Genomic DNA, 12,542 nt, shown 5'->3' on the forward strand with positions numbered 1-12,542 from the left:
GGGGCCAAGGCACTAGTGTTTTAGTTTTGAAGTGTGGTAAAATATGCATACGATTTGCCATCTTTACCATTTTTTTTTTGTACAGTAAGCTCTAGGCCCAATGTGGGGCTTGAACTCAAGAGTTGCATGTTCTACTGACTGAGCCAGCCAGGTGCCCCTAAATTCTACTTTCACAGATTAAAGGGAGTTCACTGAAATTCCTCCCTTCTGAAGCCTACATCAGCCATTCTAGGGAAATGCCTCTCTCATTAGGACTCTTTTCTCAGGATCTAGACGTCAGGAAACAATCAAGGTAGACTATGATTTCCATGTCTCCAGGGAGTCATTTACATCTCTCACTGAAACCCAATCCAAAGGAAATTCGCAGCAAAACTGGAAACCTGTAGGCCTTTCCTTGGAATAACCTCCAGTGAACTGCGTCACCCATCTAAGGCAGATTTTCTTCAGCAGTTAAAATGAAGGGATTGATTAAATGGTATCTTAAGGTTCCTTTGGCTTTGATTTTCTACAATAGTAGCATACTGCTACATACAGTTGATTTCATTCTTGCTTATACTTGGGCATTTAAATCAAGATCTGATATTAACATTTTAGTTTCAAGTATATCCTTTCTAAAAAATATTTCAATGCATATTAAACAACTTGCAGTTATAATGGCCTCCACAAGCATTTCACAGCTTCTTCAGAAATCTGATTACAAAACCTCCTACATTTCAACTGATTTAATTCAATACCAAACCTGAATATCACAAATCATATGTATTCAAATTTAAATATATCTTTAATATTTTGCACCTAAAACAGTGGTGCTGGAAGGAACACTGAAGTAATTTAGTCCAAATGCAATCACCTTAGAATAAAAAAATAGGTCCTGAGAGAACCTATTTCAAGTGACTTGCCTATGGTCACATAACTAGACAGAGAATAAGAACTAAAAGCTGTTTAAAAGCCGGATCTCTCTACTTCCTGTCCAGTGTTCCCATCCCATGTTTGCAAATGTACTATTGTCCAGTCTCATATAACTTGATATCATCTGTCTGGGTAACTGTTTCAAATAAATTATTTAGTACAAAAAGCTAATTACCTAGTCACAATGTTCACCAACTGGGACAAAACTAGATCAACCATTGAAGACAGCCATTCATCTACTTATCTTGGCTGTTTTGACTAACATATTGGGTGAGAACATTAATGAAAGATAACATATGGAATCCTGGAAGAATGTATCTCAATTTAGAAATACTTAAGGAAATTGGCCTATCAAATTTACTGTCATTAGGACAATAAGAAATTTAATTATATTCTCAAAATTAAATAACCTAGAGGCACCTGGATGGCTCAGTCTGTTAAGTGACTGACTCTTGATTTCAGCTCAGGTCATGATCTAAGGGTTGTGAGATAGAGCCCTGCATCAGGCTCTACACTTAGCAGGGAATCTGCTTGAGATTCTCTCTCTCTCCCTCTGCCCCTCCCCCTGCTCGTGAGCATGCTCTCTCTCTCTCTCAAATAATCTTTTCTAAAAAATGAAATAACCTAATATTACAATCCTAATTTAGTGTTTTAAATTAACCCCTCTTCACATGTTAATAAAAAAACTTAAGAGTTTAGATTGTAAAAGTTTATTGATATGGTCAAAAAGCAAACAGCCAGACATTTGGTTATCTTTGCTACTACAATGTGTCATTTTGAATAGTATTTTTAAAATGCGTAAGAAATATTTAAAACATTACTAGAAAAGTAAATTAAGAGTCTACTTAAGGCACTTCAGATGAAAGCGAATTTCAAAACTTCCACAAAAGTAACTAAGTTTAGTAAATCTGCTTTCTACAGATTTTAGCCAGAATGCAACTCTTCTCCTTGCACAAGAAGAATGTGCTCTTAAGGGAGACAAAACAAATACAAAAAAGTGTCATTCTTTCAATGCTCATGGCACATTATCTGAAGCTATACAGATTACATGGCAGTAGTATTACCCTGGTCAGTCTGTACAAATCAGGGCATCTTCATACAAATCTCGTAAGAATCACAGCATAAACTTATTTGGCCTGAGACAATTACAAGAACAGCAGTAAGGAATCCAGAATCACACAATTTATAGGGAAGTAATTAACAAAAAGTGGATCCACTAAAGAGTAAAAGGTCAACTATATGCCCTGACCTGCCAAATCTTGGAACAAAAACAAAAAATCCACATAAAACATTTCTTCTTAGGCAATTATATTCATCTCTTCTGCAAATCTCTATTATATAAGACTTCTAGACCACATGGGAAAGTTATTAGATGGTAAATAGTAGTAGGCAAAGTATTATTTTAATGTAATACTTCTAAGATTTTTTAAAAATTTTTTCACAGTCATTATTATATTTCCATAATAGTGAAATTTCAGGATACTCTTCATAACTATGGGGGAGGTTATGGCTAGATCTAATGATAACCATCAACTTTCATTCTTCACAAAAATTTGGTTAGCATATATGGTTATTTCCACTCACAGAAAAAAAAGACAAAATTCAAATAAAACCTCTTCAAATGTTTACTGTTTCTCCACTTAAAGTGAAAGAATGAAGGCTAAAATAATAGCAAAAACATAACAACTTTCAAGAAACAATTTACTTTCTATTCATAAGCAACAACTCAATATATCAGGATATGCTTTTCCCAATCTAGGGGAGTTCTTTTCCTAAATACAAGGGTTAATGAAATATGTTGTAACTGTAATACAGAAATCGACTTAACTAGATGAACCTATTTTTTTTCTGTGGGGTACAAATGAAGTGACAATCTCTAATTTGTAGAAACAATTTAGACCATTTTTAAGTTACACTGATTTTAGCACTAAGCTACATTTTTATTAGAGAGGAACCTACCTTAAATAAATTAAGGAGACAGGATGAACTTGAAATCTTTCCAAACAAAAGTAGTTAACACCACACTCATGCAGAAATCATAATCCTGTATTTAGACTTTTTAATGTCTACAGCGACCAAGAAGCATAGCTAGCACTGTATTTCAGTAGGAAACATGAAAGGAGGGGGAGGACCGGCTAATCTTTTCTAAAGGCTAGACGTGTCAGAAGATCACATAGTACATAACGATTTCTCTGACCAAAAGGAAAGATATACAAAGTATACACATACATGCAAAGATGGAACAGCTAAGAATGCATTCCTGATGCATCTGTCTGTAATAGGCTTATGTAGGAACACCTGGTCAGGACTTTTTTTCCCCTACCTTTGGATAAGATAATATAAAATCAGATGGCCAATAGTTAACTAAAGCAGTTCTGAACCTTGTTTTAATTAAAATGTAGTTATAAAATTTTTATAATGTACTTAATTCTACTAAATTAACTAGTTCATCAGGAAGGGAAGGTTAAGACGAGAACTGTATCCAAATACTTCATGATTTCGACAAGAAATTGCTTGTTAAGGCACTACAAATCTTCTTTGGTTAAATGATTAACTATTTAAATCACTTGAAAAAAAGAGGTAATACAAAATACACAAATTTCATTCTTCTTTTCAAACACACACACTCTTTTCATTTTTCAATTTCCATTACTCCAGTGTCTACATATCTCTGGGATCCTTTTTAACTCATCAGAAAGCTGAAACAAAAATATTAAGAATCTATTAGTCTCTGAAAAAACAACAAGCCTTACTTCTAATAAATATCTTGACTTTAGACAAAAGACCATTTGGGTGGATGTATAATAAACTTTTAGTATTAATAACAAAAAGTGATAAACACCAAGATATCAAGATAGTCTTAGGAGAGAAGGAAATAGACATAAACTTGTTAAAAAATCTCATGAAGAGAGACACTGATTAATAATTCGATCAACCATGGTGATGAAATAAGCAATAGAAATCCCAGCAAGATTACCCTTGCATCCCAGTTAATATTCTATAGAGGAGAAATTATTTTAAAATATAAATACACAGAAGAATAAATCAAGAATCAAAGTTCTGGTAGGTTTTGTTCTTAAATTAATTTACATTTGCCAGCCCAAGTGTCCATCAACTGATGAATGGATAAAGAAGATGTGGCATGCATACACAATAGAATATTATTCAGCCATAAAAAAGAAGGAATTCTTGCCATTTGCAATGACATGGATGAGCCAGAGAGTATTCTGCTAAGTGAAATAAGTCAGTTGGAGAAAGACAAATACCATATGATTTCACTCATATGTGGAATTTAAGAAATAAAACAAGCAAAAGGAAAAAAAAGAGAGATAGACCAAGAAAAAGACTTAACTATAGAGAACAAACTGAGGGTTACCAGAATGGAGGTGAGTGGGGGGATGGGTTAAATAGGTGACAGGAATTAAGGAGTGTACTTGTAATGAGCACTGGGTACTGTATGGAGGTGTTGAATCACTAAATTGTACACCTGAAACTAGTATTACACCATATGTTAACTAACTAGAATTTAAGTAAAAACTTAAAAAGAAATAAAATTAAGTTTGGAAGAAAAAAAATGCAAAAAGATTAATTTATGTTGTTCATTGATCAAAAGGCATCCAGGAATGTCACAATATAATGAATCAACCAGGGAGTTATTCAAAACTGTCTATTCAAGGGACGTCTCCATGGCTCATTTGGTTAAGCGTCCAATTTCGGCTCAGGTCATCATCTCAGGATTATGAGATCCAGCCCCGTGTCAGGCTCTGCACTGGGCATGGAGCCTGCTTGAGATTCTCTCTCTCCCTCTGCCCCTCCCGTTGTGTGCATGTTCTCTCTCTCTCTAAATAAGTAAATGAAATGTTTAAAAAACTTATCTACTAAAAATGCATTAAAGGTAATATGAAGAATGAACTTGTCTCTCAAAAATATCACTTGATATAGTTTATCTTTAGTTGTTCACAATCCTTTATACAACAAGACAATGTTGTATTAAAAGAACATGAGGGTGCCTGGGTGGCTCAGTAGGTTAAGCGGCTGCCTGAGGCTCAGGTCATGATCCCAGGGTCCTGGGATCAAGTCCCGCATCGGGCTCCCCGCTCTGCGGGGAGCCTGCTTCTCCCTCTCCCTCTGCCTACTTGTGTTCTCTCTCTACCTCTCTGTCAAATAAATAAATAAAATCTTTAAAAAAAAAAAAAAGAACATGAATTATGGTACCTGGCACTCATATTATAAAACTAATTCACAACATCCCCCATTATGTAGGTACCTTTCTCAAGGCTATTAACAGAATAAAATCAAGAATTTAGGACCAGGACAGTAATTTCTTCCCTGAGCCTTAGAGATCTCTATGAACATTTCAAGACATTTAGATCTTCTTAAACACTCTTTCCTATACTCTCTATAAACTGGATTCTAATCAAATGTTCTGTTTATGCCATCTAAAGAGCCCTGAAAAGTAGAGGTGTGAGAAGTTTTAAAAAACATTAAAAAATAATTTGCTCAAGAGAAAGTAGAGTATGCAGACAAGGTATAAATATTCTAATCATTAAGTGTTTTTTAGATTTCTAGATTAAATTAGGTGATGTCAGAATAACCCTCAAAGATGTTCGTGAGAAATCACAGACTATTGTCCACTATATCATAATTATCTTAAGTTAACTTTTACATGCAACATACCTAAGTTAAAGTCTATGTCTGCTTTAGAAGCTAGAATAGTTTGGAGGTAAAGCAAAAAAAAAATATTATAAAGCAACATCAACTCTAATCATTGTAAGTATAGGTAATCACTATATAATAGTATAAAATAATCATACCTATATGGATATCCATGATATTTAGATCTGAAAATAGACAGCATCCAACTGAAGAACAATACAACAAGTCCAATACCAGCCACACACATTACTGCAGAAAAACAAAAGTGTAAAATGAGCATGTTAAGTATAATAAAGAACTAGGGCATAAATTTTAGTCACATTTCCAAGAGTGAAAAGCAAGGGACATAATTTAGTGGTAAACCTCAAGTTTCCAAAAATTTTCATGCCCATTCTTAAATCTTTAGGATTCTGCCTTCCCAATTAATTTGACCCATTACAATATAATAGAGTAGTTCCATTTATACACCTGTGCAATTTAATTGTATGAAATAATAAATTCCTTTAAAGTCATCACAGTCAAGAATTTAGTGTTAGAGGGGTGCAAAGGTGGCTCAGCAGGTTAAGCATCTGACTTTTGATTTCAGCACAGGTCATGATCTCAGGATTGTGAGATAGAGCCTCGAGTCAGGCTCCATGCTCAGCAGAGCCTGCTTCTTTCCCTCTCCCTCTGCCCCTCCCTCCACTCATGTGAGCATGCTCATGCTAATAAATCTTTAAACAAAAAAAGAATTTAGTGTTAGAAAATTCTACTACTGACAAGAAAATCACTCACTTATTAAATTTCTTCTAAAGCCTTAAACGTGGCCTTATTGTATTGATATTGTTTTAAAGACATCTAACAACATCATTGTGACACCCTCACTTGAAAGTACTTTATTCATTTACAGGTAACTACACTGCCTATGTAAGGAACTCATTCAACATGGATTCCTCCTTTGAATAATGAGGTGAAAATACCACGAATCCTAGTTCTAAATTCATAGCTCTCTCCATTAATCTCATATGCTCTGGTTTAGCATAGCAGTTAACAATCTTACCTCTGGATGCTGACCCCACAATGCTCAGCCATGATTCTCATAACTTGAGGCTCTTCAAGTCCTCAGACTAAGACTGGCTAAGAAGCATAGAGGTGGGGATATGGGAAAGCATGTGTGCTATGGCAGTGGAAGTTCTAAAGAAACATACTTACTGGCCGACTAAAAACAACTTGTAGTCTTGTTATACTTAGGGAACAATTCTTTTTCCTTCTTAAAATTTCACATAATATAATTAGGGGCTAAAATGTAAATGTTAAATATATCTTTTAATGAGTATTAACACATGACCATTGTAGAAGTCTTTCTTATCTAATTAAATACACACATGCACACACCTATGTGTGTATATATATAGTATCAGTGTATTTATGTTTGTATTCTACTTTTTTCACATAATATATCTAAAAGTCTTTAGGGCAGTTTCTGGTACATAATAAATGTTTAAGTATTTGTTATTATTATTTGTGATTATTTTAATATATGTCACCAAGATGTTTTATAATTTAAATTCATACTACCAGTGTAGTACCCAGAGGGCCTTTTCCCAATAATGAATACTGAAATAGGCAAGTTTTTAAAAGTCAGGTAATGAAAGGATGTATAATGACTGGATAAAAAAATTGATACATTAGCTCTATTTTTGCAATATGCAAAAATTCATTTCAATTCAGCAAAATAAGAATCCCCAAATTTGAAATCCAATCTCATCATCTTTTTTCAAATGAAAAAGTAGACTATACTTAGCTAGGTTAATTCGTGACATTTACCTTTTTAGCCATACAAGGAAAACTCTGACTTAAACGTATTTTATGTAAGTAAAATAAAATTACATTGTTAGCATTTACTTGCAACAAATACCAATGTGTGAATATTTTAATATATAAAAAGTCCATACAAACCAAGAGAAAAAGTGCTAAGAATAATAGATAAATGGCAAAAGACAAAAAGACTTTTTATAGAAGGGAAAACACAACAGCTGATAAACATTTAGAAAAATATTCAACTTCATTAATAACCAAAGAAGTACAAAATACTGTAACATTTGCCCCTTATCTGATTAGCAAGTACACACACACACACACACTTTTAATGAGCTTAGCTAATGCTGACAAAGTTACTGTGAAACAAGCGTTTTTTTTTTTTTTTTTTTTTTTTAAACAAGCATTCTTAAATACCACTAGTAGGAATCTAAACTATCATAATATCTGAGGAAACAATTTAGCATCATCAGTTTAAAACATCAAGGGGATTAAAAATACTAATACAGAGGACTATACAGTCATTCTACTTTTAGGAATCTACCTTAGGGAATTAACATGAAATGAGAATAAAGCTTAATATACTACAATAGTCACTAAGGAAATATTTATTATAATAGAAGTTAGAAAAAAACCTTAAATGTTTAACAGAATCAGAATGGTTAAATTACAGCATAGGGTACAAATTTAAAATTATGTGTAGGAAAATATTAGTGAATTATTTAACTCCAGTTAAAAGAGGGGGGTACAAGATTCAAAATTTTATACAGTTTTAAATATGTTTTTACAAATGGAAGAAACTATATTAAAACATTAAAATTTTTAGCTTCTCAGTGATGGAATAATGGGTAACTCTCCCCCCAAATGTTTCACACTCTGATTTCCTCCATTTTTTACAATAAGTATATGTTACTTTTAAAATAATAAAGTAGTAAAATAATATAACTAAGAGGGGGAAGTGATGAAGAGGATATTTTTTTTCCTGTGTTAAACACAGAACTGTTATATAACATTGTATGTCAACTATAATTCAATAATAAAAAATAAAAATCAAATTAAAAAGGTAGTATTAAGGAGGGCACGTATTGCATGGAACACTGGGTGTTATGCACAAACAATGAATCATGGAACACTACATCAAAAACTAATGATGTACTGTATGGTGACTAACATAACAACAAAAAATATATATATATATTCTAAAAAAAGAAGGTAGAATTGTTACATTTTGGCATAATATATAACTTACTTTTTCGCTTTCCAATATCCATGTCAGATGTAGCAGCTTCACATAACAGCACCATCCCTAAGGTAACCCCACCATCTTAGAAAAATTGTTTAAGGAGAAATTCATACAGACACAAAAGACATACCACTTTAATATTCCTACTCTTTCATGAAGAAAATTACAATGAATATATAGATCTCCAACTTTCAATTTAAAAAAAACTGTTACTAAAGTAAGGAATCCTTATGAATGTATTAAACTAAACATCACTGGAGGGGCGCCTGGGTGGCTCAGTTGGTTAAGCGTCTGCCTTCGGCTCAGGCCATGATCCCAGGGTCCTGGGATCGAGCGCCGCATCGGGCTCCCTGCTCAGCGGGGAGCCTGCTTCTCCCCCTCCCTCTGCTGCTCCCCCTGCTTGTACTCTCTCTCTGTCAAACCTCTCTCTCTGTCAAATAAATAAATATTTTTTAAAAATAAATAAATAAAAATAAACGTCACTGGACTGTTCTCTCTTTTTTTTTAAAGATTTTATTTATTTTTATTTGAGAGAGAGAGAGAATGAGAGAGAGGGAGTACATGAGAGGGGGGAGGGTCAGAGGGAGAAGCAGACTCCCCACTGAGCAGGGAGCCTGATGCGGGACTTGATCCAGGGACTCCAGGATCATGACCTGAGCCGAAGGCAGTCGCTTAACCAACTGAGCCACCCAGGCGCCCCTGGACTGTTCTCTTTAAAATACTTAATTTTATGTTAGGTGAATTTCACTTTAATAAAAAAGATGGGTGATTAAAAATATAAAATAGGGAATCTTGTATCTATGCAGCATGACAATTATTTACTATGAAGGTATAATAAAAATATTAAAGTTGGAAAATTACTTCATCTGTACAAATGAAAAATCAGTATCTTAAACAAATGTCCACCCCACTATAACTTACAGATGAAGTATGAGTTTTCCTGACATGTATTTTGAAATAACCTTCCTGGACATGCTTGCAACTATTGCTCCAACCTTGTATATATTTTATTTTGTTTTGTTTTTTGGGGGCTTGAACTCACAACCCTGAGATCAAGACCTGAGCTGAGATCAAGAGTCGGACGCTTAACCGACTGAGCCACCCAGGTGCTCTGATATATTTTAAGACATTAAATAGCCTTTTTGCATATTTAACCACCCTCCAAAAATGAATACACTTGAACTGTGCACCATTTGAAGAGAACAGCAACTCATTTTTATTTGAAAAATAACTTCTCAAAAATTCTCCAAAATTTCAACAATCAACCTCTAAAGCGCAAATTACTACTCAACTACCTAAGTTTGTCCTATTCTAATAAAAAAAGAGAATCCTATATGTCATCACCTCACTTTTATTCACCTTACTATGGAAACTACATAAATACAAAAATATACCTACTCATGCAAATAGGATACACGTGGCATGGTTGAATGCTAAAATAAGCAAAGTTGAATTTTAAAGCAAATACCATATGTTTTGGTAGAAAAGAGGGGCACCTGGGTGGCTCAGTCATTAAGTGTCTGCCTTCTGCTCAGGTCATGATCACAGGGTCCTGGGATCGAGCCCCACATCGGGCTCCCTGCTCTGCAGGAAGCCTGCTTCTCCCTGTCCCACTCCCCCTGCTTGTGTTCCCTCTCTCGCTATGTCTCTGTCAAATAAATAAAATCTTTAAAAAAAAAAGAGATTTACCCTGCAGTTTGGTGAACATAAACAACAGTTAAAAATGCCCAAATCAATTATGCATACACACATGCACATTGTAGGCTACCACACGTGGGTATGATTAAGCAGAAAGCGAAAAACAGGTGTTCGGATAAGGCCTGAATTTGTAATTGGCCCTATAGTTTGTCTATTCATCCCTTCACTACCATCTTGTACTGTTGTCAATAGCCTCTTTTTAGGGATGATGCCCATTCATCATGCTTTTAGTTGCTTAGACAAGTTGTTTTCTCCAATGACAACTTTTTCTAACCGAGGTTCTTTATATCCAGATACATGTAAAGATTGATCATTTCTATAGGCTTTTGTCACAGGGTACTTTTTAAAAAGATTTTATTTAGTTATTTGAGGGAGAGATAACGAGAGCATGAGCAGGGGTGGGAGAGAGGGAGAAGCAGGCTCCCTACTCAGCAGGGAGCTCAATGTGGGGCTTGATCAGAGGACCAAGAAATCATGACCTGAACTGAAGGCAGATGATTAACCGACTGAGCCACCCAAGTGTCCCACCAAATTATTTTTATATCCAAGTAAACATTCTTTGCAACATTCAACAATAGAAGAATAATTGAATTATGATATACCCATTATATAAACATTAAGAATGATCACTATTTTTCCTTTTCCTTGCCCATATTTTCTTATTTATCTGTAAATCTCATGCAACTTTTGTAACTATAAAGGTCATACAACCATATAGAAAATGCTTATGTTAGGAAACCAAACTGCACACAATGTCTGTAACTACAAAAAAAGGAGCTTCCCCCCAAAAAGACACAACTAAGCAAAGAATGCAAGAGGATATGCAAAAATAAACCTAGATTTTAATATTAGGGTTTCAGAACATGGGTGAAAATTTTCTAATCTGTTTTATTTTTTTAATTTAAATATATTTAAAGTATAATTCCATCTGTGTAAAGTTAAAAAATAAGTAAAATTAATCCATATTGTTAGGAGTCAGGAGAGTAGTTAATTTTGGGTAGGAAGGTAGCAATCAGGAGGGGGTGATGAGATTGGGGATGCTTTGGGATATGAGTGAAGTTTTATTTCATCAACTGGGTGGTTACACAGTTGTGTTCATTTTGTGAAAATTTATCAAACTGTACACTGCACTTATGAATTGTGAACATTTCTGCATGAATATAGTAATTCACATAAAAAGTTTAAAATACAAGTTTAAAAGCTGCTTAGTGGACCAAGCAACTCATATAGTTTGCTTTATTAATCATGTATTAAATTATACAATATTAAAATAATGATAAATATGTGGATATTTTCTAAACTCGTAACTACTAGTTAGTAGTAGTCTCATTCTATTGTTCTTATTAACAGGGTAACTTTTTTTTTTAACATGGTAACTTTTGAGTTTTGAGTTTTTAGGCTTTGTGACCACTAAAAAAAAAAGGATTTTTAGTCTTCCCTAAAGTTTCCTACCCCTAACAAAGTTAAATAGCTTTATTCATTGTCTCACACCTAGTGATACAGCATTTAGGGCCTTTCTTATAACCTGTAAACCTTTGTTTATCCCAATACTATAAACTCCTTAGACAAATCATACATTCACAGCAACTAGCAAAATAATTGCTCAGAAAGTATCACCCAAATCTTCCTAACCACTACCAAAGAAGCAAAAACAAAATAAGGGAAAAAATATCACCCCGAAAAAAATTCCCATTTTGTATCCAATTAACCAAATTTACAAGATATGCTTTATTTCCAAAAATAAACTACTGGGACTTCATCAAGAAAAAAAGCTTCTGCACAGTGAAAGAAACAATCAACAAAATTAAAAGGCAACCTACGGGGGTGGCTGGGTGGCTCAGTCAGTTAAGCATCCAACTCTTGATTTCTGTTCAGGTCATGATCTCAAAGTTGTGGGATCAAGCCCCACATCAGGCTCTGCACTCAGCAGGGAGTCTGCTTGTCTTCCTCTTTCTCTCTCTTTGTCTCTCCCTCTCTCCCCCTCCCTCCCCTTCACTCATACTCTCTCTCTAAAAATAAATAAATAACTCTTTTTTTAAAAAGGGCAACTTATGGAGTGGAGAAGATACTTGCAAATGACATATCTGATAAAGGGTTAGCATCCAAAATATATAAATAACTTATAAAACACAACACCCCCCAAAAAACAGTCCAGTTAAAAAATGGGCAGAAGACATGAACAGACATTTTTCCAGAGAAGACACAGATGGCCAGCAGACATATGAAAAGATGCTCAACA

The 12,542-nt window shown here is 34.2% G+C and overlaps 1 protein-coding gene across 1 annotated transcript in view; it reads right to left on the reverse strand.

Annotated features, from left to right (window-relative positions):
- Positions 1-1,603: 1,603 nt before the first annotated feature.
- Positions 1,604-12,542, reverse strand: part of MAGT1 (magnesium transporter 1) — a 58,810-nt gene continuing 47,871 nt past the window's right edge. The window contains exons 8-10 of the mRNA XM_045879817.3: positions 8,612-8,686; positions 5,724-5,814; positions 1,604-3,608 (exon numbers count right to left, since the gene is read on the reverse strand). Of these exons, the coding sequence (XP_045735773.1) occupies positions 3,593-3,608; positions 5,724-5,814; positions 8,612-8,686 (182 nt within the window). The 3' untranslated portion in view covers positions 1,604-3,592. The remainder of the gene's footprint in view (positions 3,609-5,723; positions 5,815-8,611; positions 8,687-12,542) is intronic.

The sequence above is a fragment of the Mirounga angustirostris genome, unplaced genomic scaffold (assembly GCF_029215605.1).
Source record: "Mirounga angustirostris isolate CCGP_5_RB_7025 unplaced genomic scaffold, mMirAng1.0.hap1 SCAF_11, whole genome shotgun sequence".
NCBI classification, from domain to species: Eukaryota; Metazoa; Chordata; class Mammalia; order Carnivora; family Phocidae; genus Mirounga; species Mirounga angustirostris.